Below are 23,240 nucleotides of genomic sequence, written 5' to 3'. Positions count from 1 at the left end.
CGCTGCCCACTACCTGTAGTGAGGAATGTAAAACACAGGAGCTGGTTTGCTCAGTGCCCCAGAGGCCTCAGCTGTAACATTGCGTTCAGCCCTGAGCTGCACAGTAACTGCAGAGCCCAGACACTACACAACTGCTCATCTCCAAAAGACTTAAGCCTGACTGAGGCACAGCTTTTTAGGGGCACAGATGATCCTTGCTACTCACACAACTGATTGTGGCATAATTGTCTCAATTTGGCATAGTACATCTAAGAGAAGACCAACTCATCTACTTGGCTCACTGAACTACGTCTTCTTTGTACTAATTAGGATTCTCTGAATAAAAATACAGCATGGAGACAGAAATATTAATTCATCTTTTACAGGGAAATGCAGCCAAATATTGGCATAAGTCACAGAATAGCAGCTTGATCCCGAAATCCCTTGCTTGCATGAATAGTTCCATTGACTTTTAGAGTTTGCAGGAATGAGGCTGTACAGTGCAGCACAAGGATGCTGGCAATTTGCCCATGTAAAGAGTTAAATAAGGTCTAATTCCCTATTAAGACTAAAGAAATAGGCCTTGGCTGAAGGGAATGTTCCACAGTAGACAGAGCCAAGCAAAAGCACATACTGTGTAATATATTAACCTCACAAAAATTTGCTCTGCTACTGACGTGAAGAACTTAGCAGAAGGCACATCACATTTCGGAAGTAATTTTTTTTTTTAATTGAATTTGGACTCTCCAAATCAGCTCTTCAATAGTCATAACTGCAGGTCTCATTAATGGGAGTGTTTCTCAGAGAACTAATACTCCAGGTACTTCACACAGATGCACACGTTTCTGGCTCAGAGCTGAAGGATGTTACAGATTCAAGGCATATAATTTTCAAGTTTTTCTCCACAAATGAGATCAAATGCATTTCCATTGGATTAAGTACTTGATAATTGAAGCTTGCTGGGGAAGCACATTTATGAAAGTACATTAATATGCAAACTGCTTTGCAATGCTTGTAATGCACAGTAACAAGAAAGAAAAACCCCAAACCTAAATGAAACAATGAAAAGCCTGGTACCTTCTTCATTTGTAAGTGATCTTATCCTGGCATTCACAGGAAGAAGAGAATTGTTGCTGAGCAGTTCAGAAGGAGAAGTACAACGCTGAGATTTTTTGACCGAAAGATTAATAGGTTCTTCCAGAACGTTTTGCATAGAAAGACTTAATTCACTCACTACATCTTGCCCAGCTGTAGCCAAGCTGTTTTCTGGATGATGATCCACAGAATTGAAGTCTTCATTTTCCAGCTTCAGAGGAAAAAATATTAAACGTAATTACTAATTTTCTTAATAAAAATAACACGAAATCAGTCTTTAAGTACCAGAAGAAAACCATACTTACTGAACAGCTGTTTTTACATGACTAACTACAACGTGTGCTATCAATGAAAATGGATTTCATTTCAGTAGAGGAGTTTGAGTGATTCCTACCTTGCACTTTGCGCTCCCCTGATGTGCATCACCTGGTGTGAGGGCAGTAGAAACCCCAGGGTTCAGCTCAACTGAAGCTCTTCCCAGTGCCAAACTGTAGCTGGGCACTGGCTCTGGTGGAGTATCACAGTCGCAGCGGGTGCTTGGGGATGGGCCAAGTGCCACAGTGGCTATGCCTTGCACCTGTGGGTCGACTGACCTCGATAATCTTGAAGGTAGTTCCATTTCTAAATCGTTTGAAAAGCCCACACCTAATGATGCTGAAGGCTGGGAAAGGAAATAAAAACAGTTTGTTAACCAGGTTTTAGAAGCAAAATACTGCTGTTTCTGTCATGGCTTAGACACTCTGCTATTGTTAAAGAAGCAGTTGAGTCATAAGGTCACGAGAGTATCTATCGTAATCCAATAGCGTTTCCAGAAGCTTCACAGTACCCCTATTGAAACTGAAAACTAGAAAAGGAGGTGCCTAGGTTATTCTTCTGTGATTTACAAAAATTGCCATTCTTTGATCACTCCAAGGGATTCAGATTTTTAACTACCTACAACGAAGGGGAAATCTAAGCATGGAGAATATTATACTTACGACTATCTTTGATGTCAACCCTACTAACTTCCAGTAAGTCACACCTGGAGAAATAAATTCTGACCAGAAATTTCATCATTTTATTCAGAAACTGTCAGATAATTTTACTTAGAATGAAGATTTAGAAGAAATAAGATTCAGATCTGACATTAAGTGGATGAAACTTGTTACTTTACGATGCTAAATACTTTATTGTAGTAAATCTGTCCCATTTAAACTTAAGATACTTGCCCTTTAAATATCATAAGAAGGAAAAGGATCTACAAGTGTGGCTGCAAAAGAAGTGGAATAGCCTATTTACTGAAGCCTCTACAATGACATTTTTAGCAAAATGCACATGCTAATGTCTCGTGATTTGTCACTGTCAGAAATTCTGCTATGCAAAACAAAGCAAATCCACTCATCTACGTGACTTTCCTAAGCTGCCTTACATCCAAGAACACGTGGCTGAACTGAAATCGGGTCTCTGCTAGCATCCATATGAAGCAAATACAAGCAGCCTTAAGAATTATGCAGATCTGTGTCATTTCAATATGCAGTTTTCCATAGTTCATTGGTGTTTCATTACCCTTGATAATCGACTGAATAAATCCTTTTTTTGACTACAATACAGTAAGTAGTACTTATTACAAAATAAATCAAGACAAAAAGAAATTTTCTGATTGCATGTGAATTAGAGTTGTCATTTTTATACTGATTTTTCTGCTTGGGGCCTATGACTTAGAATTGAATTTGAGACCCATTTCCTAGATTTAATTAGCATTTTTCTCAACTGTTAATCCAGTTTGGATTTTCACTTTGTCCATCAATCTGGCAGTGGTAAATACAGTATAGACATATAGGCATACTGGTCTGTCAGATGTGCCTGTGTAAATCCTACATAGTGCCAAAGGCATCAGTCTCAAACCTCTCTGCCCGCAATGCATATCACCTATGCTAAGACAACATTCCGCCCACGGACATCAACTTTCATTTAAGGAGGTAATTTTATTTCCTTTTCCTCAATTTGCAATAAATACTACAGCACTGACCACAGATTTGGGATCATACTCAGTGAGACTAAGTGGCCTCCATTTGAGACAAAAAAAGTCAGTTCTCCTGCAGTGTTGGTGAAGGTCTGTGCCATTTTACCATCAAATGTAAGTAGTAAGGCTATTTTTAGCAGTTCTGGAGGGGCTTTTTCCATGTGTTAGGCACCGCAGATATTACTGGGTCTCCACAGCCAGGGTATTAGACACCTTCCTCTTGAGGTCACTTTCCCAAATCTAAGATTTCTGGACTAGAAAAAATCTTGGAACCAGCAAGATTTAGTGAAACGTGTTCTTCCTACCTCACATTAGAATAAAAAGATAGAACACAGCATAACAGGAAATGCATTGATGGAGGCACCACTTTCCTTGTCTCCCATTCCTCTATTGCAGAGGTTTAGAACCCAGTCTTAATGGTGACACATAAAGATGACCACAAATACCGTAAGTGTTCAGTTCATGCCATAATTTGTTTGACAGGCTCCTGCACATGGAGTGGCAAATGTGGTATCAAGAATGCCCCAGAGAACACGTATACTGCTTTTCATTCCATCACTCTTTATCACATGGCTTTTTCAGATGGTAAAATAAATAAGTGAATTGTGCTTAAATCACATACAGAAAATAAACAAATAAGAAACAGAATTCCTGCTTGAAATGAACAGAGGGACTGTAATCAGCCTTGCCTTTTCCCCTTATTTCAAAGTCCACAGTGGGCACTACTTAATTCCTTGAGAGGCAGTTAAATTTAGCTTGATTCTCCAAAGAATTGGGCTTCCATAGGAAGTACCTAATGATGTGCTCCATTAGGAATGGGCATGCTGGGTGCACGTGTGGTAAGAACATCACCCAAAGCTGTACAGCACATTCAGTGGAGACCTTGTGGCTGCTCACTTCTTCTAATCATTACACACATTGTCCTTTAATTGTATTATAAAATTGTGCCATCACGTGTTACATATCAAGGCCTCAACCTGTGATGATCTGCCTATGCATAACTGTAAAAGCTGGGGGTAAAATGTTAGCTCTATTACATAAGTAGGATTATATCTGGCCTCAGAGAACCAAGTTTACTTACTGGGAGCAACCATTGGGTCTACTACTGAAGGAAAAAGAAATAGATATACACCTAAAATTTTATTACAGCAAATATTGTTAGAAAGTTGAAAATTAATTGCATTGTATGGCTATATATTTTTTACTCTTCTAGCTAGCATCAGTTTCTTAAGAGATCTCTTCGGATTATATAAGCTAATACAAAACCGTACTCTTGTTAAAAAGGAAAAAAGAATAATGAGGCCATCAAACTGCCATCTGTCTTTCCCTTGGGGCAAAAGTTAATTTTGTAGTTTTCTTAATGATGAAGCAACATTATGATCTTTCAGTGCAAAATATTAAAACTCACAGTTAAGAACAGACACATTCCATCCTGATCCATGGAGCTGCTGTCAAGTGTGAAGTGAACAATGCACTGGGAACAAGGCTCATTAATAACCTATTAATTCACTCCCTAAAATAATCATTTCTTTTGCCATTAGCAAAAATTTCTCTTCTCCCTTGACAGTTCAGCTAGTTTTTGCAGACGGGATGCCTTTAAAGAAAGAATTGATCTCTGTTTTATAAAAGCTCTATTGCTTTTAGATCACACCCTTTGAACAACAACAAGCATTAATTATGCTCTTGAGTAGATGGTGGCTTCAGCTGTAGGTTAATTTTGAAACTTTTGACATTTTAATGTACAGCCTGGCACATCCAACTACATCTGTGACGTTATAAGTAAAATTCTCATTGTTTCATAATTAATTTTGGTCTGATGATCCTTATAATATAATGGCAGTTGCATCACCACCCCAAAATGCTTCCTATCACAAATTCCATAGCTATGGTACTGAAAGTTAAGAGTAAAGAACATGCAAAGTGCCTTCAGAGAGCAAAAAATAAATACACTGTTCAGTTCAAATATTTCTTTGATCACTCTTGCATTTAAAAATGTCCAGTGTAAACATGCAGCACTAATACAGAAGAATTCTGAGAAGCAAATACTTACCTTGAAACAATGGGATTAGGATTTGTTAGGATTGTTTTGGCAAAATCTCAAGGCTGTTGACATTTAAGTGTCACAGATAAAGAAAGCTAAAACTAGGAACCGCCAATTCTCTTTGCTATAAGAGAAATAACACGCCGCAAATGCTTGCAGAGTAATGAACGGCTGCTATTAAGTGGAGCAATCCCCCTGGCAGCTCGTTATGCTAGGAGGTTAAACAAATGTACTACTCCAATCCAGTTGTTTAACTCACCACATACAGCGGCACTGATAACACAGTGTACACATGCTTCCTTTTCCTATTTCCCCACTTCAGAATAGAATCCAAAGGATTTCCTTTCTGTTTTTATGAGAAAAAGAATCCAAAGCTTCCTTAATATTTTGTCTGAATAAATTGGAGCTGGCTTAAAGTGGAAGGAGGAAGAGATTGTATGGAGCAAGCAGCATCATGTTTTATTTATCCTTTTTTTCCAGGTCAAAGCAAAAGGTTTTGCTAAATTAACATTCTGGGAAATGTACTTAATTGCATTAAGCATGAACATATCTGTTCTGTAAGCAGCTCAATTCCTTAAATTAAAAAAATACTGTGATACCCTAGAAATTTGCAGGACCACTATAATCATTTATTTCATATCTAATCCCCTTAAAATTGCCAATAATTAGGGGAAAAAAAACAGCAATAAACTCACTCCACACATAAGTTCAGATAAAAAGTTCTAGGGTCAGGTATTAAGTAATTATTTTTGATCAGTAAGCAATGACAGCATGTTCAGTGCAATACCAATGACAATAAAACCTGCTCCTTGCACCCTAAGGCTTCCCTTCCCGCAAATTTTACATTGCTTTTGAAGAAAAAAATAATAATAATAAAAATAAAACACAAAATCAAAATACCATTAGTAAAGCCCCTGCCCTAAGATGGAAGAGTTGTCCTTAATAAATAAATTCACGACAAAAGCACTGAAGGCAGAATACCCAAGAATGCCACATACAACAGACTGAGATCAACCACTCTTTCTGATAAACCTGCAGCAATGGTGATGTTGGCATGTAGATGCTCATGAAGTCCCCACACATTGAGTCCCAGAGGGAGAGCCCACAGTGAACCAGTGCCACGCCGCCCATCACATGCCACTGTTGCATACAGTTGGACTAAAACAGAATTATCTTTCAAAATGCTCTCAGGATGTTCCTCAGATGATATGGAATTTTTTTATTATTATTTCCCCATTTCATGTCACAGAATGCTGAGACCAGCAATACAAAGTGAGCTCAAAAATTATTAGACAAATTCATAAAGAAGGGGTCCATGAACAGCTGCAAAACAATTGTCTGGGTACAACCTGCAGTTCAGAAAGGCTCTAAAGAGCTGGTTTTCAGAAGCTGATGTGGTGTATCAACCAACGATCAACTTAAACTTGTCTGATTCTTCTGCCCTTTCCTAAGCATCTGCTATTGAATATGGTTATAACTGAGCAGATAACACTATTCAGTAATAATTTACAACTACCGTGTCTGACATATTCAGAGATTTATTTTAAGCAAATGGAGAAATAACAGCACAAGGGAAGAAATCTTCAAAAGCTGCTGAGGAACAAAATCAAACATTAGCTTTACAAATGCTATCCTGATCCCAGTGTTCCAACGGGAGCCATGAGAGCCAAAGCCTATTATGTTTTTAGGATGAGCAGGGACAGGACAGGATGTGCCCAGGATCCAATCCAACAACTGGACAAGGTGAGGAATCTTTCTCTCCCAGAAGTAATGTCTCTGCTCCAAAATAAAGGAAGGGATGTGCTTCTAGAGTCTAAGGAGGAAAATGCTCCAGCTAGCTCTGCAATAATGACAGAATACATTGTAGCATTATCTAAGCCTTAAACTATAAATTTATTTTAGATATACAGTAATTATGACATTTCTTTAAATACTGGGTACAGCCTTTAGATCCCTTGCTCATCACATTAAAATAGCAATTAGGTATAGATATGGAAAACAAGGACTGTATGCCCCTTATTACTCCTGCAAACACAATTAGGCCAAAAATATCTTATTATTCTTGCCTCTGCTCCAGTTTTATGTGCAAACATTAACATAGCAGTAGCTTTGATATCAATGTTTCTAACTGACACCAACTAGAAATGTCTGCCTTATACTTATGGAAAGCCAAAATTCAGTCCACTCAGTAGTGCAATGCTTAATTTTTGCCCTGACAGAGGCTGAGATGTGAAGACGTGAGGACTTTTTTAAGTGTCTGAAGTGTTTCATCACTGCTTTTCCACTTTATAAATGATTTTATAAATGATCAGCTTTAAATACGAGGAGCAGAAAACAGTATTCATCAGAACAACTCAAATAAGCACCTTTGAACTCAGGAGCACTCAGGGCACACATAAGTACAATCCCATATACAGACAATTCAACTAGTCATCAGTCCGTAATTATAAATGCATACAGTAAGCATGTTTCACAGTTCAGACACAAGTGATTAATTAATATATTTTGCCTCTCCAAAATAAAGAAAATCACTAGACTAATGGAAGATATTTTTTTTCCTTTTTTTTTTTCGGTTACAGATCTGAACAAATACATCACCAAACAGTTAACTCTGAGTTTTGCTACATCCTGGTTCACACAGCTTTCTCCTTAAAGAAAGAAGCTCAGCAGTCAAGGTCCACTAGCAATGCGGCACACAGTGAAGGGTGTCAGAGTTCAGCAGAACTGCAAAATGACGCCAAGAAGTCCAACACCAGGTATTCTTTAAAAGGCAGAATACAATTCTTCTCCTCCTGGTAGCAAAAGGTTTCTCTAAACATTTTCTCTACCATATTTTCCAAGTGCCATCTGTGCCCTCCAAGAACACAAGAGGTGAAATGTTCTGAACATAGGCCGTATAGAAAGTGCACAGACACCCATACAGAATTTTTTTTTGTCTGAAGACAAGCATGGAAACAGATGATAATGAATAGATACATCCTCTCGTTCTTTAAAGAACCAATCTCCCATTTATTTTTCTTGCCAGCAAAAGCAGTCAGATGCCTTTAAGCAGCATTCATGACACACATGTTTCAAGAGTTTCCTTACTGTGTTGCTACCTTTCATCATTTCTAATCACCCATTGCCAGAGCTGTCAAAATATTATGATCTCACCCCAAACAGCTCATTGGAAAACATAAATACAAGCAAAAATGGGGGTACTGAAGCTCTCAAGCATCCTCACTTCTTGCAGATACACCAGAAAACCAGTAAAAACTTTAGAGATCCGTGTTGTCTGCAAAAGAATACCTACTTCTCAGTAGTAGTAGAAAACTTTCCTTATTTTTTTTCTAGGTCTACCCTCTTCTTGCCACGTTCTCAACCTGTATGGCCTTTCTTTTCTCCTTCATTTTCACATCAGACTACATTAGTCTCTTGTACTTGTACTTCAATTTTCTTCCCTATTTCTGACTTCTCATTTCAGCTGCTAGAAGAAATCTTCCATTGTAGGTCCAGAAGAAAAGGATGGCTTTTTCAAAGTGCATGTATAGAAAGAGCCTCTGAAAGCTAATCCATTAACATTTATTTTCACAAATAACTTTGAGGGTGCGTCTGCATTACAAGAAAAGTTCGTGGTCTTATTTACAACTTAAGTATATCTTCTTTTAGTGATTTCCTAAGGCAAAGGCAGCCCATTTGCAGACCATGTACATAGCTTTCCCTCAGTTCTGAGCTCTGTCATCAGAGGCTGAGTGAGTTTTCCTTCCATATACGAAAGTTCAGAGGCAAAAAACATCATCATCTCAGAACACTGTGATGCCACCAGCCCAATTCAGAAGTGCCATCACATTTACAGGATTAAGTTAGCAGTTGCAGATTTCACTGTGGCTTCCAAATCTGATCTCTATGCTGCTTCCATACCCTCAGTTATCATTACCTTTCTGTTTCTCTACAATTCCCAAAAGGATCATAAATAGATTGGGTCAATAAAGCAAGACAGCTTTAAAAAAGAAGTTAGTTTAGCATGGAAAGACATGTTCTTCCACAATATTACATGCACAAATTCCAAGAAAAAATATCCATGAAACACTTCTACATGGCACGAGTCATGCACAGAAATACCAAACAGATTTGAGCAACCAGAACATGAAGTGCAGTTTGGAGTACTTTAAACAAACTATAGAGACACAAAAGGGAGTTCACCCATCTCAAATGCACTGGTGGTATTCAAAGCCAGCAAGAATCTACTGAGAAAGATGAATTATCCTGTTTTTGTTTTTGCTTTTGCCTCTTCTTCAAAAGCTAGGGATGCCCAGCAGTGGGTATAGGGATTAAAGGATGGCTATGTCATATGCTAAAATATTCTACAGATACAGAAATTTATGAGCTTTCTGCTTATACACAAAGAGTATAACAGAATTGTTATAACTCTTTTAGACATCACATCTCCACTAACAATTCTTGTTATTTCCAGTATTTTTAAGGATGCCTTTCAGGATTTCATCAGAATCTGTGAGTCCTTTTTCAAATTCAACTGCTGCTAGTATGGTATGAGAAAGACCTGACAGTTAAATCACTAAAGACAAGAAGTGGACAGAATTTACTCTGTGAAGAAGCAGATATTCTATTTATTCACTAGTCCATGCTGAGCAGTCATGCCAGCTGTATCTAAACAACACTGGCTTGTTGCTACCTGGGCTACAGCACAGTGTATACATATTTCTGGAGGATGTACACAAGGTTAGGCAAATGACTATCTCTCAAGTATTTACAAGTTAATTTGCCAACTTTTACTGTATTTTAATTTTTTTCACCTTGATTGCAAATTCCAATGCCATGTTATACTCAATATCAAATTATGTTTTCCCATTCACATGTTTATTTTCTAAAGTTCTTTATACCTTTCTGACTGGATGGAAAGTTGATTGTTGCAATGTTGTTTCAGGGGAGTGACTGCTGACACTGATTTCTTCATCCAATGATTGAGACATGGAAGATATTTTGCTTCTGTCAAGAGGAACTACAGGCTTCTGGGCATCAAGTTCAGTGGAATTCTCACAGACCTATAAATCAAGATTAAGAGTTAATGTTTTCAAAATCTTGTTAAAAACAGTAGCAAACTTGCATCAACGCAGCACACATAATACAAAAAAACTAGAAAGACTAACACAACAAAGACATTCAAACTCTAACTGGAGAGATAAATGAATACATAGAGAGATATTTCTCTCAAATATTCATAGAAAAAGATTGATAAACCTGCTGAAATGCATAGGTATTCCAAAAGCCAGGTAAGTTACTAAGGTTAGTCATTCAAGGTGGGAACTCCACAGAGTTTACAGAATGGGAAACCTCAACCACCCTTCCACTGCAATTCTCACTGTTTTCTGAATGAGTTTCAAAGCCTTCTTATAGTGTCACCTTATCTTCCTTACACGGTTTGGATGCCCACTATCAAGCACTGACCCTTTTTCAAAGGCAGGATCTCTGGGACAGGGATTCAGGGATTCCTTCTTTGCTATAAAAATGTCAGTCATTCAATTGTTCTGTCCTTTGTTTACCTACATATAAAGCATGAATGATGATGCTTTTATCCTCCCACCTGTTGCTTGCCTTGTCTCTTTAGAGAGCCAGATCTTCAGGATCTTGGTTATTTATGCAGCATTTTACACAAAGTTTTGGACAGATCACTGTGAGGCATAAAGCTTCTGCTGATTACTAGCATAGATAAGGCAACAGAAAGTTCAACCTACATGAAATCTTAAAGGTGTCCCCCATTTATGAGCTTATATTGACCAGAAACAACAGGAAAGAACTTTCAAAACTTACTTGTCTTTCATCTTCAATTTGCTGCTGAACAGGGGCTGGTTGTCTCACTATGTAATTTATCTGACCAACTATGGTCTGTTGAACATGCTGAGGTGGCTTGGCTTGGTTTAGCTGCAAACTGGACTGCCCTTGGGCCTGGAGAAGAAGCTCCAGATCCTTTTTCATCTCCTCCAGTTCAAACTGGTGGTGCATTATGTCCACGCTTTGCTGCATGACTTGTTTGTGAGTGTTCTCATATTGACTTGGTGGTGGTGATGCTGGTGACAGCTGCTGCTGCTGTGGTGGCTGCTGCACGTTGTTAGACTTTATCTTCTGAAGATGGCCAAGCTGCACTTGCACAGTTGATGTCTGCAAAGCAGTCTGTGAGCGAAACAGCTGTGGATGGCTTGTGTGAGCCTGCTGAGCCTCATGTGATACAACAGCGTAGCCCAGAGGCACAGTCTGTTGCAGCTGCTGTGATAGTAAGTGCTTTCCCATTCTCCCAGATGCATTCTCTGACTCAGACCTTGACTGCTGCTCTCGTTCAGACTGCGTTGGCTTCAGAGGCTGGGAAACACCCCTTTGCTCTTTGTCACATTGCTGCATGCTGTACTGCAGGGGAAAGTGCTGCTGATGCAGTTCAGAAGGCTGTCGAAAGTGTTGATGGGGGCTTATGTTCTGGTGAGAAGGCTGAGCTTTGTTTGAGTGAGGTACACTGAGGCAGTGTGAGCAACACACAGGAATAGGACACTGAGCGGCAGGGGGAAACTGATGTGGCTGGCTATTCACAGGCTCCAGCTGCGACACTGGGGAACAGTGCCCATGATACAAGGGTGTCTGTAATCCTTGTACATTTCCGTACAGGAGGACATCTGAATGTGAAGTGTGTCCCCCTTCCATAGTGAAACCTCCTGCAAAAATAATAACAATAACAGCAAACTTACTCTCCTAAGATCTTGACAAATTTACATAAGAAAAACTCTAAATGCCAGCCATTCCTTTATCTTTGGTTCATACATAAATGGGCTCATCCCCTACCAAACAATCCTTCGATATACCTTCAAGATTAATTTTTTCAGGACTTTGCAGTGATTTAAAATCACACTAAACTCCTACTGATGTCCATGGTTGAAATACCAGCAAATGCTTTGAAAAACTACCCTCAACTCACATTATTTTAGCTGATGTATATAGCTTATGCTTCCATTCTTCACTAAACTACAAGCACATTTTCCCATCCATAAGTGTAGGTAGAAATGACTGCTTTCAGGCTTAAAGTGAGAAAAATAAAATAGATTGATGTTATGTAAGAAAGAATCATGAAAGCTAGAAATAGAAATGACCTATGAACTGATCTGTTCCGTGCTTTTAGCCAAGAGAAAATTATTCCCTACAACACTTTTGCAACTGTTTTACCTCTTCTAGTTTTAAATGTCCCAAAACAGGACGAGAAGCAACCCTTTATACCATTGATCTGCTCTCCAAACTGAATTTACTGTAAAAACCAATAGCACCTGGAAAATTTATAGCTGGTGAGAAACAAGCTGAGAGTATGCACATTCATTATATAAATAATACTGTCAATATTACATAGTCAATGTCTTAAAACTGTCTTGTGCCCATTAATTGTAAGCATCTCAAGCACTTTTCAAGTCCCATGGCCACTAAGATACTAACAGATCCGAAGAGTGTGAGCATAGCTATCCCTGGGTAAGGCAGAGAAAATAGCATCACTGTCTCAGCAAGTACTCCATTTCAACCAAGGATCCACATGGGACTGGCAGGGTCACAGTGTTATAGTTACAAAGCTGTTGCTTGCTGGGACAAAATTGCATTTCACATGCATCAGGCAAAAGTTAAGGCTGTTTGGTAGCCAATTATCCTGCACATTATGTAATACTAATTAAAAAATTATCCATTCTCACAGTGGTTTGATTAAATTTGTAGTTGTGTTCTTACATTGTGATTTTCTAAGACACAAAAATGACATTTATAGAGTACATTCATAGGCAATGTTTATAGGGTAATATTTATAAATAATGATGCCTTCTAATAGAGGAAAAGAGTGAAAGTTTTTGGTCACGACAGCATTTCTTCAGGGCTGTGACAGGTAGAACCTAAACCACAATAAAAAAAGAAGAAGACTCCTTTAGGGAAAGTACATGTGTGTCTTGTCTGTCCTTGGGCACTTGCCTATAAAGAACACTATATTGTTCTTACCAAAATTGGACAGTTGCTTACTCCAGTAGGAGGGATCCCAAGTGAATCTGATCTTCAGAGGAGGGGCTATGTCTGTGTTAGAATTTGTCTCTAATAAGCGCTGGATCTGAAACACAATCTGGTGACAAATCAAAGGATTATGATTTTATTAACAATTAAAAGATCATGAGAAGTGTTTTATTGGAGAAACACTAAATCCTTAAAACACTTCTCACATATGCTGCATAATTTCACTTTATTGAGAAAATAAGTATTGCTCTTACCAGTTCTTTACTGAAGAGAAATGGGATGCTATTTTTACTGCACACTGCCCAGTTGACGAAGTTCTGCACGTGTTCAACCTGTGTACTTAAAACTGCAAGACCTTGCAGTTGTTGCTCCAATTTCTGCTTCCTTTCATTTGTGATTTTCTGTTAATAATGTGGAACAGTAGGAGATAGTTGTCATCCCTCGAGCAAACATAATGCACACAATCACTGGAGTTACAGAATGCACATGTGCTCTTATTTAGAATCTCTAAATCATTAATCATAGAGATAAAGCAAATCCTATTCAACAAATGTGTCCAAACTCAGGAAGAAAAGTGACTTCTTCAGGAACAAATTACAGCATTCTGGCCTTGGCTGAGCTGAAAAACGTAGCACAAGAGAAGAGTAGAAGTCAGACTGAATTTGCCAGTGGAGCTCTTCCTCATCTCTTACAACACGTAAGAGAGAAGACCTACGAAAGAATGCCAACAGAGGGAAAGCATGTAGTGTTTCCTCAGAAAGTTCTTCCAGTTTCCAGCAACTCATGATTCAGGGACCACAAAGACAGCAGCTCTATTACCACCCTCAGGGCACCTCTACCACATATGCTTCTACTGGACATGTAAAAACTGAAGAGTCAAAACCATAGGATCTTTTACAGAAAGCAGACCTGAGGATCCTTTTCTAAACATGCTAAGTGTAATGCTAGACAAATGAAGCATTAACATCAAAAGATGCTTTTTTAAGACTCAAATCATGCACATATTTCTCTATAACAGCATTATAAAAGGTGGTTAACACGATAAGCAGACATTTTGCTACTTAATCGTAAATCCTTGTCAACCATTGATTCCACATAAAATTCTTCAATAAAAAAAGTATTTGAAAACATAAGCAAAGGGACAATAACATTCACAATCTATATTCTTTCCATCGGCTCTGGGATTTAATTTTAATTTAGTTTAATTTCCCAAGGTATGAAAGAAAATAGACTCACTTACTTCAAGTTGTTCAAGAAGGATGTTTGTTCGCTTATTGATTTCATTTATCAAAACCATCTTGGCCATTTTGATTTGATTTTCTACTTTTTTGTATAAATGTTTTACCTCAAGCAACCTGCAGGGAAGAGATACATATCCCTGGATGAGCCAACTGGTATATCATTTATTCAATGCTTTGTAGGTATTTGTTACAAGGACTGATCTAAATATTGACTAAGAACTCCAACGAAAGCTGAACCATTTCCTCTAAGTTCTTCCACTCTTCTCTTCCCATTTTATAGTAGCCTTGATTGGAAACACAGTTTGTTTTGAGATTTCTGAAGAATTCAGTTATTTTTGAATCCCTGGAGGCATTCAAGTCCAGGCTGGACGTGGTTCTGGGCAGCCTCTTCTATTGGTTGATGACTCTGCACACAGCAGGGGGGTTGAAGCATAAGGATCATTGTGGTCCTTTTCAACCCAGGCCATTCTATGATCCTATGATTTTTAAAATAATTCCTATTTCTATTATTTCAAATTCTAGGTCAGAAACAGTAGATTATACAAAGAAGTCTTTGAAGCTAGCTGTCAGGTGCCTCATAAGGACTATGGAATCCTGTATTACAATGTTGTGAATGTGACATAATTTAAATATAAATTTGACAGTTTAAATCTTCATTTTACCTATCCTCAAAGAAAAGAAAATAGTATCTGCTTTTAATTGTGGTAATCTGTGTTCAGTGAAAATAGTATTTTAACTCATAACTCATTTTCTGAAACAAATGCAAAACAATTACCTGTCTTCAATCTGTTTAGCTGAAACCTGAATTCCACTTTTTTTCTCTTCCACTTTAGCTACAACATTTTCCAGGATAGCTCTCTGATTTTGCAAAGCTTCATCAAGATGTCTGAACCTGCAAAGGAAGGGGAAATTTTCACTGCATGTTCATTTCCATTGTTAAAATACTAATGAGAAGCTAGATAATGTCTTGCCTTTTCCTTTATAAGCTTAAATAAAGCATTGTTTCCATTTCCTGCTATTGTAATAGGTTAGAAGGCAACTTTTGCATTTGGTGCCACCACAGCAGCATTGTGCCATTAAGTACAACTGCCCATTGCTAGACTTCATCTGCTGCTCTGCATTTTCCTCGGGTAGAGCTTGCTTCTCTCTGCAGCCACAGACTCTTCTAAGGAACCTGGGCCAGATGCACAGCTCACAAGGATCAGTTTTGCCTCTTTAAAATCTGAATCCCACAGTGAAAGAAAAGGGAGCAATTCTAGCTGCTCCCTAAAAAAAAATGAAATAAAATAAAATCTAGTTCTGAATTTTTTACTGAACACAGCTGACATGTGGCCTAAACATTGGTTTTTGCTCTTCTTTCCCTGGGAGAATAGTATAACTGCAAAGGCATATAGGTATTTAAGAAAAAGAGGTCACTCTATATATCTGGTAGATGACCAGAAGGTCTTGTTTTAAATATCTTAAAATATGTTCTTAACAGCATTCCTTACCAGCCCCAAAATTAATTATTTACATTGTTGAAGGTTGACAGTCCATGTTGATTAAGGAGTTTATCATGTGTGATTTGATTAGTGGGGACTTACACGGACCTGAACTTCCAAACCTGTGCACTGAACACTCAGATATGGTCATTCTTTATTTTTCTGGCCACTACCCAGTGTCTTTGCCTATAGTACACGTATTGTGGGAATTTGACTCTGTAACCCAGACAATCCATTTTAACTGTCACAGGCATGGCTCTTCTCAAATTTCTCCTGCCTTTTTCCAAACAGAATTCCTAGGGATCCATTTTTAGCTTTTTGTATTTGAAAGCAGAAGTTGTATACCTGAAGCAAAAAAAAAAATAGGTATGTTCAAGTCAATTCTTCTCAGATGGACAGTTTAGTAGAGCAGCTGCCTTCATGTCTGTCTGGACATAACCCTCTGCTTCCTTCCTACCACAAACGCTGTGACAGCCATCCCAAATTTAACACCCCACATAAAAACGGCGCATCTCACAAAAAGTCATCCTGTCACTGTGTATTTCTTACATGATTCATACACCTCAGAACTGAATAACAGATTTGGACCATGCTAAGGACGGAGTTGAACTCTTATCTAGAGTCTCATGTGTGTTGGTCATGGGTTGACAGTTGGTCTTGATCTTAGAGGTCTTTTCCAACTTTAATGATTCTATGGTTCTATGATGGTGCTTAAAGATACTCCTGTATACTGTGTCTGAAAGATAAAATAATTCGGAAGGAACTGCTGTAGAGTTCTATAGGGGCTGTAACCAACATATTAAGCTCCCTGAGCAAAAGACAACAGAACCGAATTTGTTGGGGCTATGAAGCTAGACTATGCTGAAATTTCAGTTGATTGGAAATGCAAATGTAACAGTCCTAAAACTGAATTAGCTATGCTTTTAGATAGAGCCATGCAAAAGACATGAAGCAATGTCTGGTACCTGTGCTCCTTATGGTCTTTCAGCAGGCAGCTGCTGCACGTAAGGATATCACAGGTCTCACAGAACAGCTTGAGTGGTTCTTGAGTGTGCACTGGACAAAGTAAGGGCAATTCATTTGCCTCTTCTTCAGTCGCTGGGGAACATAAAGCAGCGGTGTCATTGACCAGAAGTGCTATTGTAGGTCAGCAAAAGTGTTTCAAACTAATAATTTATAAACCTTGATGTTATTTCTAAAGACTCAGATCTTGGAATGATTTGATTATACGAAGCACGGGAATTTGGTTTGAGATTTTTGTCTGTGTGTGTGCATGTGCTTTGTTTTGGGTTTGTTTGTTTTTTTTTTTTTCCTCCTGGTACATCTTACAAATTGATCACATCAAAGATACTCAGGAATTAATAATCAGACTTCTAAACTCTCGTGATATTTAAATCCCTCTCACAATTTTGGGTACCTGTTTCATGATTTTGAATGTGCTGATCTTGCAAATCAATTAACAAAACCACACTGCAAAACATAGAAAAGCAAATACATTAAAGAAACTTGAAGTCACAGTGCAAGCAAGAAAATCTTTTGTTTTTAAAAAGCTGTGTGGAATTGTTTTTCATAAACTTAAGTTCATTGTGAACATAACTAAACTAAAAGATATTGGTATTAAGCACTAATATCTGTCCTTATAATGATTTTCTAAAGACTAATCTGATGAAGACTACGAATGGACAGTGAACATGTAAGTGGACGTATTCCACTCTAGATATGGTAGAATTATTTTAGAAGGAAGGAAGGAACACAGTCCACAGTAGAATGCTAAGAAACTCTAAAAAATGGCAAAGAAGAATCCCTTGCATTACATTCACAAACACAACCACATTGATTCTATTTTAATTATTATTTAATAGATAAGCAAGAAAGTGGATGCTCTTCCACCCATATGGGGTTTATATATTTTATATTTATATATTTAAGGAAAAATAAGAAGTCCATAATATTTATCTAAAATTGAGTACAAGTTGGATAAAACCCTTCTAAGTGTTGAGCACGTGCAGAGTATGCACATATCTCACAATATCAAGTTATTTCTATTAAACTCCAGCTTATAACAAGATGCTGTCTTAAGGATCGAAGTATAATGAAGCTTAATAACCATTTCATATAATGATTTCTCTTTCTTCTTCTCTTTCTTTCTGGCAAGTTTTGTAGTTTCTGGATAATTGTAATAATCCTAGAGGAATTAGTGTTTTTTCAGTTCTGTGTCAGATTTAAGAGATGAGCAGATCTCAAATGCAAACTGAGGATAAAAATCAATGTAATCGAATTACAGCACAGACCCAGAGCCTCTGCCACTAGCAAGTCCCTGATTCAAGTGGTAAACCATTGGGAACTACCAATGAGTCATGGTATTCTCAACCTACGTTATACTAAGATCAGAACTACACCCTATAGTTTTAAAATGAGTTGAACTCTAAGAAATCTGACATGAAACAAGGGCACAAGCCTGCTTGTGTTTTTCCTAGGAACAAACATCTTGATCAGAACTCTTAAGTTAGAATTGAATAGAATTGAAGATTACAAAGATGAGAAAACATTTTAGTTTGTATTTTCATCTACAGCACATACAAAACCACAACTAAGCCACAGGTAGATTTTCTTACTATCATTTATCAACAACATGAGCGGGTAAGCTTACTCAACATGAAATGAAATTATAAACACTTGGAGCCTCAAAACTACTTTTTTGATCTTGCCATCAACTCAAGAAGAAAAATTTATTATCCATCCAATCGGGGTATTTGAGGGGGTCTAGGGGTCTTCAGTTTACATTATTCTCTAGAAAAAGACCTAGACAGCATTTAAATGTCATCTGTGCTTGTCCCTGGAAGTGTTCAAGAAAAGTTTAGTCCATGTACTAAAGGATATGCTTTAGTGGGGAAATGTTGGTGGATGGTTGGACTGGATGATCTTGGAGATCTTTTCCAACCTTGGTGGTTCTATGATAATTATCATTATTACACTTTCTGTTCACATTCTATTTGTCAATGGCATATCATGTGCCAAGTGAAGTGCCTCAAACTGTATTTCACATGAACAGCTGGGAGTTAAAAGAACTCAACCTATGGCAATAATGAAGTACAGGCTTCTTTAAGCAAAATTCTAAAGTCACATTATAATTTGTGTAAGTAGTGAGCTACTACTATGTATTTTCCTTGTTCTGTTTCCTTATAAAGAAGTGTGATAGGGCAGCACAAACAACTTCAGATGAAAGCAAAGTGTAAACTTGAATCATTCCATAGAATTACAACACTCTTCTTTTAGGTTACAAATTGCTTTTGTAAGTTTAGGTTAGTATATGCCTCAATACTGACTCTAAGTCAAGAAAATAATGATCAGCAACAGGAGATGACCATGCTCTCTGCAGATTCTACTGTACAGGGACGAGACAGTGGCAGTGGGTTTTATTTGTAGTTGCTGATAGTAAAACGCTGACCATATTCATAAACCATGCTTTTCACTTACAAAAGGAACACCCTGCAGCAATCACAGCCTTTTGCTGTCTGGCACTCTCCTTCCCAAACCTTGTTCATAAACATGACAATTGCTTTATAGCAGTTTCCCTAAAGAAATCACCCAAAGGAAGACAGAAATACTGTAGAGTCGAGACCAACTGGTCTGGTAGCCCACCAAACCCTAGCCCAGCACTCCACAGACTGAAAAATATGCGGAATAGACTGTTTCCATGAAGCACAAATATTAAAATCTTATAAATAACAGGGAACGCTGACTGTGACAAGTTCAGATACTTACAGCTACAGAAAATCCAAATAATCTCTCATTGACACTATAAGTCTCACTCACACAGAGCACAATGTCTCTGGCACACAGCCTGCAACCGTTCCATTTTCTAGTCAATATGAGATGAAATATAAATATTCAAGTGTATTTTCAGTACCTGTGCAGCCCTTCAGGGATACAGACAGAACGTGGTCCCCAGTTTTCCTGCCATGCCTGTGTTCCTCTGTACATGTGCTGCACAGCCACTTATTGCAGCTCGTACAGAGACTATGAGCAGGTCTCTTCTCTTTACACATGGAGCAGCTCTAAGAACAAAAAGTGCGATTACATACAAGGATAACAAATTAGCCTTTAGAAAAAGACTTAGCTAGATTGGTAAGCTTCCTATTTTGCTTTCTTAGATTAGTGTGATTTCAGTGATTTTAGGAATTTGCTTATTGTTGCAAAAGGGAATGGAATAAAATTAAGATCCAAAACTCTTAAATCACATTGGTTGTCTTTCTGTGCTCCAGTACAGTAAGATGTGATTATAAAAAAGTGCAGGAACGATTCAGCAAAAACCCTAGGGTCTGCGTTACACGCAAGGTCAGAATAAATCACCAAAATGATTTGTTTCTTGTGAACCAGAAGAGACACAAGACTATAAAATAAGACTTGTCTGATTTCAGTTTAAGAAGGGCTATGGGAAGTCACTTTTGAAAATGATTGATGGGATTTGTAATCCCTTTCTCTTACTATTTTTATACTGATGGCTGTAAAACATCAGTAGCACACAAACCTGGCACACGCACATGAATATGTGTAAGCATATAGAGACAGGAAGATGTTTCCTTATTTTCACTGATATGAAATTATATATATAAACTGGAACTACTTCAGTAATGCTACTCTAAATTTACATTACTTCACTTAAAATTAGTTTATTTGTTGTAACGTTATATGAACCACTGACACGATACAGTGCAGTTGTAGAACAGGCCAACAATAATGCAATTTAGAAAATAATACAGAAATACCCACATATTATTAACATAAAACTTATTTCCTACTTTCTGAAGAGTTGACCAAACCCAAGATCAATTTACATATTGATATCAACTGTGATGAAATGGAAATGTAAGACAGACATGGGAACATCAACTGAACCCAAACTTGTAACTAACAATCATCTCTACTGATGCAACAGTGTAGGAAACGCCTTTCGTTATATAGGCCATGTTGTCTGGAACTGCCCCTAAGGGTGAAATGAATAAAGCAGCATGTAATTGAAGTGGGTGATTTGATTCCTTTGTCATCCAGAATGAACTCAGGAGTTATTTCAAGAGCGCAATGACTTTTCACTTAAAAAGGATTTGCACAAGGCATAAAATACCTTATTTGAAAACTCTTAACACTAATGTACTAATGGGCAGAGTGAAAACAGTGATGTAATTACACCACCAAAGCATAAAAGCTTTGCCACTAGTTTGTCATCAGATGCAAACACGATGTATGCAGTTACAAAATACCTACTGTAGTTACACATAGCTCCTGAATATTACTGCTACTGTCACAGCTCCTAGAGCAGCAAATAGATGCCAAAGGGATTTCCTACAGCGTCCATTCTGTTGTCCATCAGCTTACCTTCAATATGGTTTGTTACAATTGGACTCCAGGTGATGGAAAACACAAAGAGACATATATAGCAGCATGCATTCAGCATGTAGGCCCTGATGAATTAAAATTATATATATATTCTCTTTGCTGTGTCTCAGAAGATGACCTTAGAAATCCTAAGGGAAGAACAATTACAGCTCTTTCTGTGTTGGTATTCTTGGTGTTAAACCATAGTATCAACATTAAGTGGAACACCCATATCCACCTCTGAGACTAAGACTGGCTTAAAGGTTTTATTTCACCACAAGAGGAACGAAAAAAAAGCTGTTATTATTCATTTGAACTTTATCATTCTCTTCAGTGGGGGTGCACAGGCAGCTCCCAGAGTTAGGTTATTTGATGACGTAGAAATGGTCTTATCAGCAAGACTTTGAACTGCATACTTTTGACATCTCTGCAGCTGGTAGGTAGCACATTCTATCATTTTTGAACAACAGAACTCACTGAAAAGCATCTTGCACCCAAACACTGTTATGGGCTTTGACAGATTCCCATTTGAACACCAGGTAAGTTAAGAAAGTGATGGCTGTGCTTCAGTTGGATGAGTTGATGCTTCTCCCCTTGATATCACAGATAGTAAGAATGTGGCTCTAGTTGTAAGAGGAGGGTGTTTAAAGGACAGTAAGCAAGGCTTTCTGTCATATGAATGTCAATAGAAAGAAAGCGAAAAACTATTAGGAAGCTTCTCAAGTCCCTCTGGGGTATTCCTGTGCTCCAGTGAGAATTCTGCTTTACTGAACTGCTCTAGGACTCCTAAGGGGTTACAGAACAGAAAAAAAAAAAAAAAAAAAAAAAAATCTTTTAACAAAAGTCTAAAAATTCAATCTAGATAATAGATTTTCTCATTTGATTTCCTTTCTACACCAACTCTCATTGAAAGGTAAATGAAGTGAGTCATAGTAATTAAGAAATCCCATTACAATAAGGTCATTCTACATATTCAACAGTATCCTCTGAATTTAGCACTTTTCAGAGAATATGTGAATGTATCATTCTGCTTTAAAGTTACATGGCACTCTTCAAGCAACTTAGATCTGTAGACCACACGCTTTGCTCACCTTGATTTCTGAATTCCCCTAGAGCACTCCATGGATGAGATTACATGTTCTCTTCATTTTAAAAATGGAGAAAATGAAACATGGAAATGATTGACAGGGAAGATGTACAGCTCATCAGTACTTGCTTGCAACTATATCAATGGGTCACTCACTCACATAACTTAAAGAGGTCTGAAGCCTTCTGCATGGGGCAGAATTGACAAATTGTTGCTGCGCCCACAGAAGTTTAGAGGAGTGGAAATATAGATCTTCCACCATATATTATGGAAAAAGTATTCCAATTATGTTTTACATCCATTCCCTCCAAAAATACTGAAATACAATGTGACTTCTTTTATCATTAAAATAATCAGAAAATGATAATCTTCCACGGGTTCTAGTGGGTAATCTTAGCGTAACCATTTATCCAATAGTTTTGTTTCTGTTTACTTTGTGTTGAGAGCTGAAAGGGGATAATGAGGCACCCAAGAAATCCATTATCTTCCAGATAATACATAATATATAAACAGTAATTATATGTGTAAGCAATAACTATAATAATAATATACACAATAAAAATAAATTGTCACAGACTCAGTCTACATCACTAGCATCAGTATATTTTTTTTATTACAGTCAAGGTCAATCTTCAAATAAGGTTGAAGAGTACTATGAAGGCAGGAAGTCCATCCCTAGCAGTGATGTACTTACAGTCTGCAGAAGCAAAACATAAGATTCTGTTGTTCAAAATGATCTGCTCTGTTTGTCAAACAGTATCAGTGCTTTAACAACTCCCAAGGTACCCTACAGCGTGGTTTTCACTCACCTTTGCCATAGCTGAATTTGCAGTGGGAAAATCCTTGAGAAAGCAATTTTCAACTACATCTCTTGCAAAGCAGGTCTGTTTGCACGCTGGGCAGGAAAGAATACCTACATTAA

General features: G+C 37.7%; 1 protein-coding gene across 1 annotated transcript in view; it reads right to left on the bottom strand.

Annotated features, from left to right (window-relative positions):
• Positions 1-23,231, bottom strand: part of TRIM66 (tripartite motif containing 66) — a 33,245-nt gene extending 10,014 nt beyond the window's left edge. The window contains exons 1-11 of the mRNA XM_010710922.3: positions 23,128-23,231; positions 19,766-19,913; positions 16,821-16,953; positions 15,150-15,266; positions 14,374-14,488; positions 13,388-13,534; positions 13,125-13,242; positions 10,926-11,815; positions 9,998-10,159; positions 1,469-1,735; positions 1,057-1,285 (exon numbers count right to left, since the gene is read on the bottom strand). Coding sequence (XP_010709224.1) covers positions 1,057-1,285; positions 1,469-1,735; positions 9,998-10,159; positions 10,926-11,815; positions 13,125-13,242; positions 13,388-13,534; positions 14,374-14,488; positions 15,150-15,266; positions 16,821-16,953; positions 19,766-19,913; positions 23,128-23,136 — 2,335 coding nt within the window. The 5' untranslated portion in view covers positions 23,137-23,231. The remainder of the gene's footprint in view (positions 1-1,056; positions 1,286-1,468; positions 1,736-9,997; positions 10,160-10,925; positions 11,816-13,124; positions 13,243-13,387; positions 13,535-14,373; positions 14,489-15,149; positions 15,267-16,820; positions 16,954-19,765; positions 19,914-23,127) is intronic.
• Between the last annotated feature and the right edge of the window lie 9 nt (positions 23,232-23,240).

This window comes from Meleagris gallopavo, chromosome 5, assembly GCF_000146605.3.
Source record: "Meleagris gallopavo isolate NT-WF06-2002-E0010 breed Aviagen turkey brand Nicholas breeding stock chromosome 5, Turkey_5.1, whole genome shotgun sequence".
NCBI lineage: Eukaryota > Metazoa > Chordata > Aves > Galliformes > Phasianidae > Meleagris > Meleagris gallopavo.
This window is presented reverse-complemented; position numbering and strand designations above follow the sequence as displayed.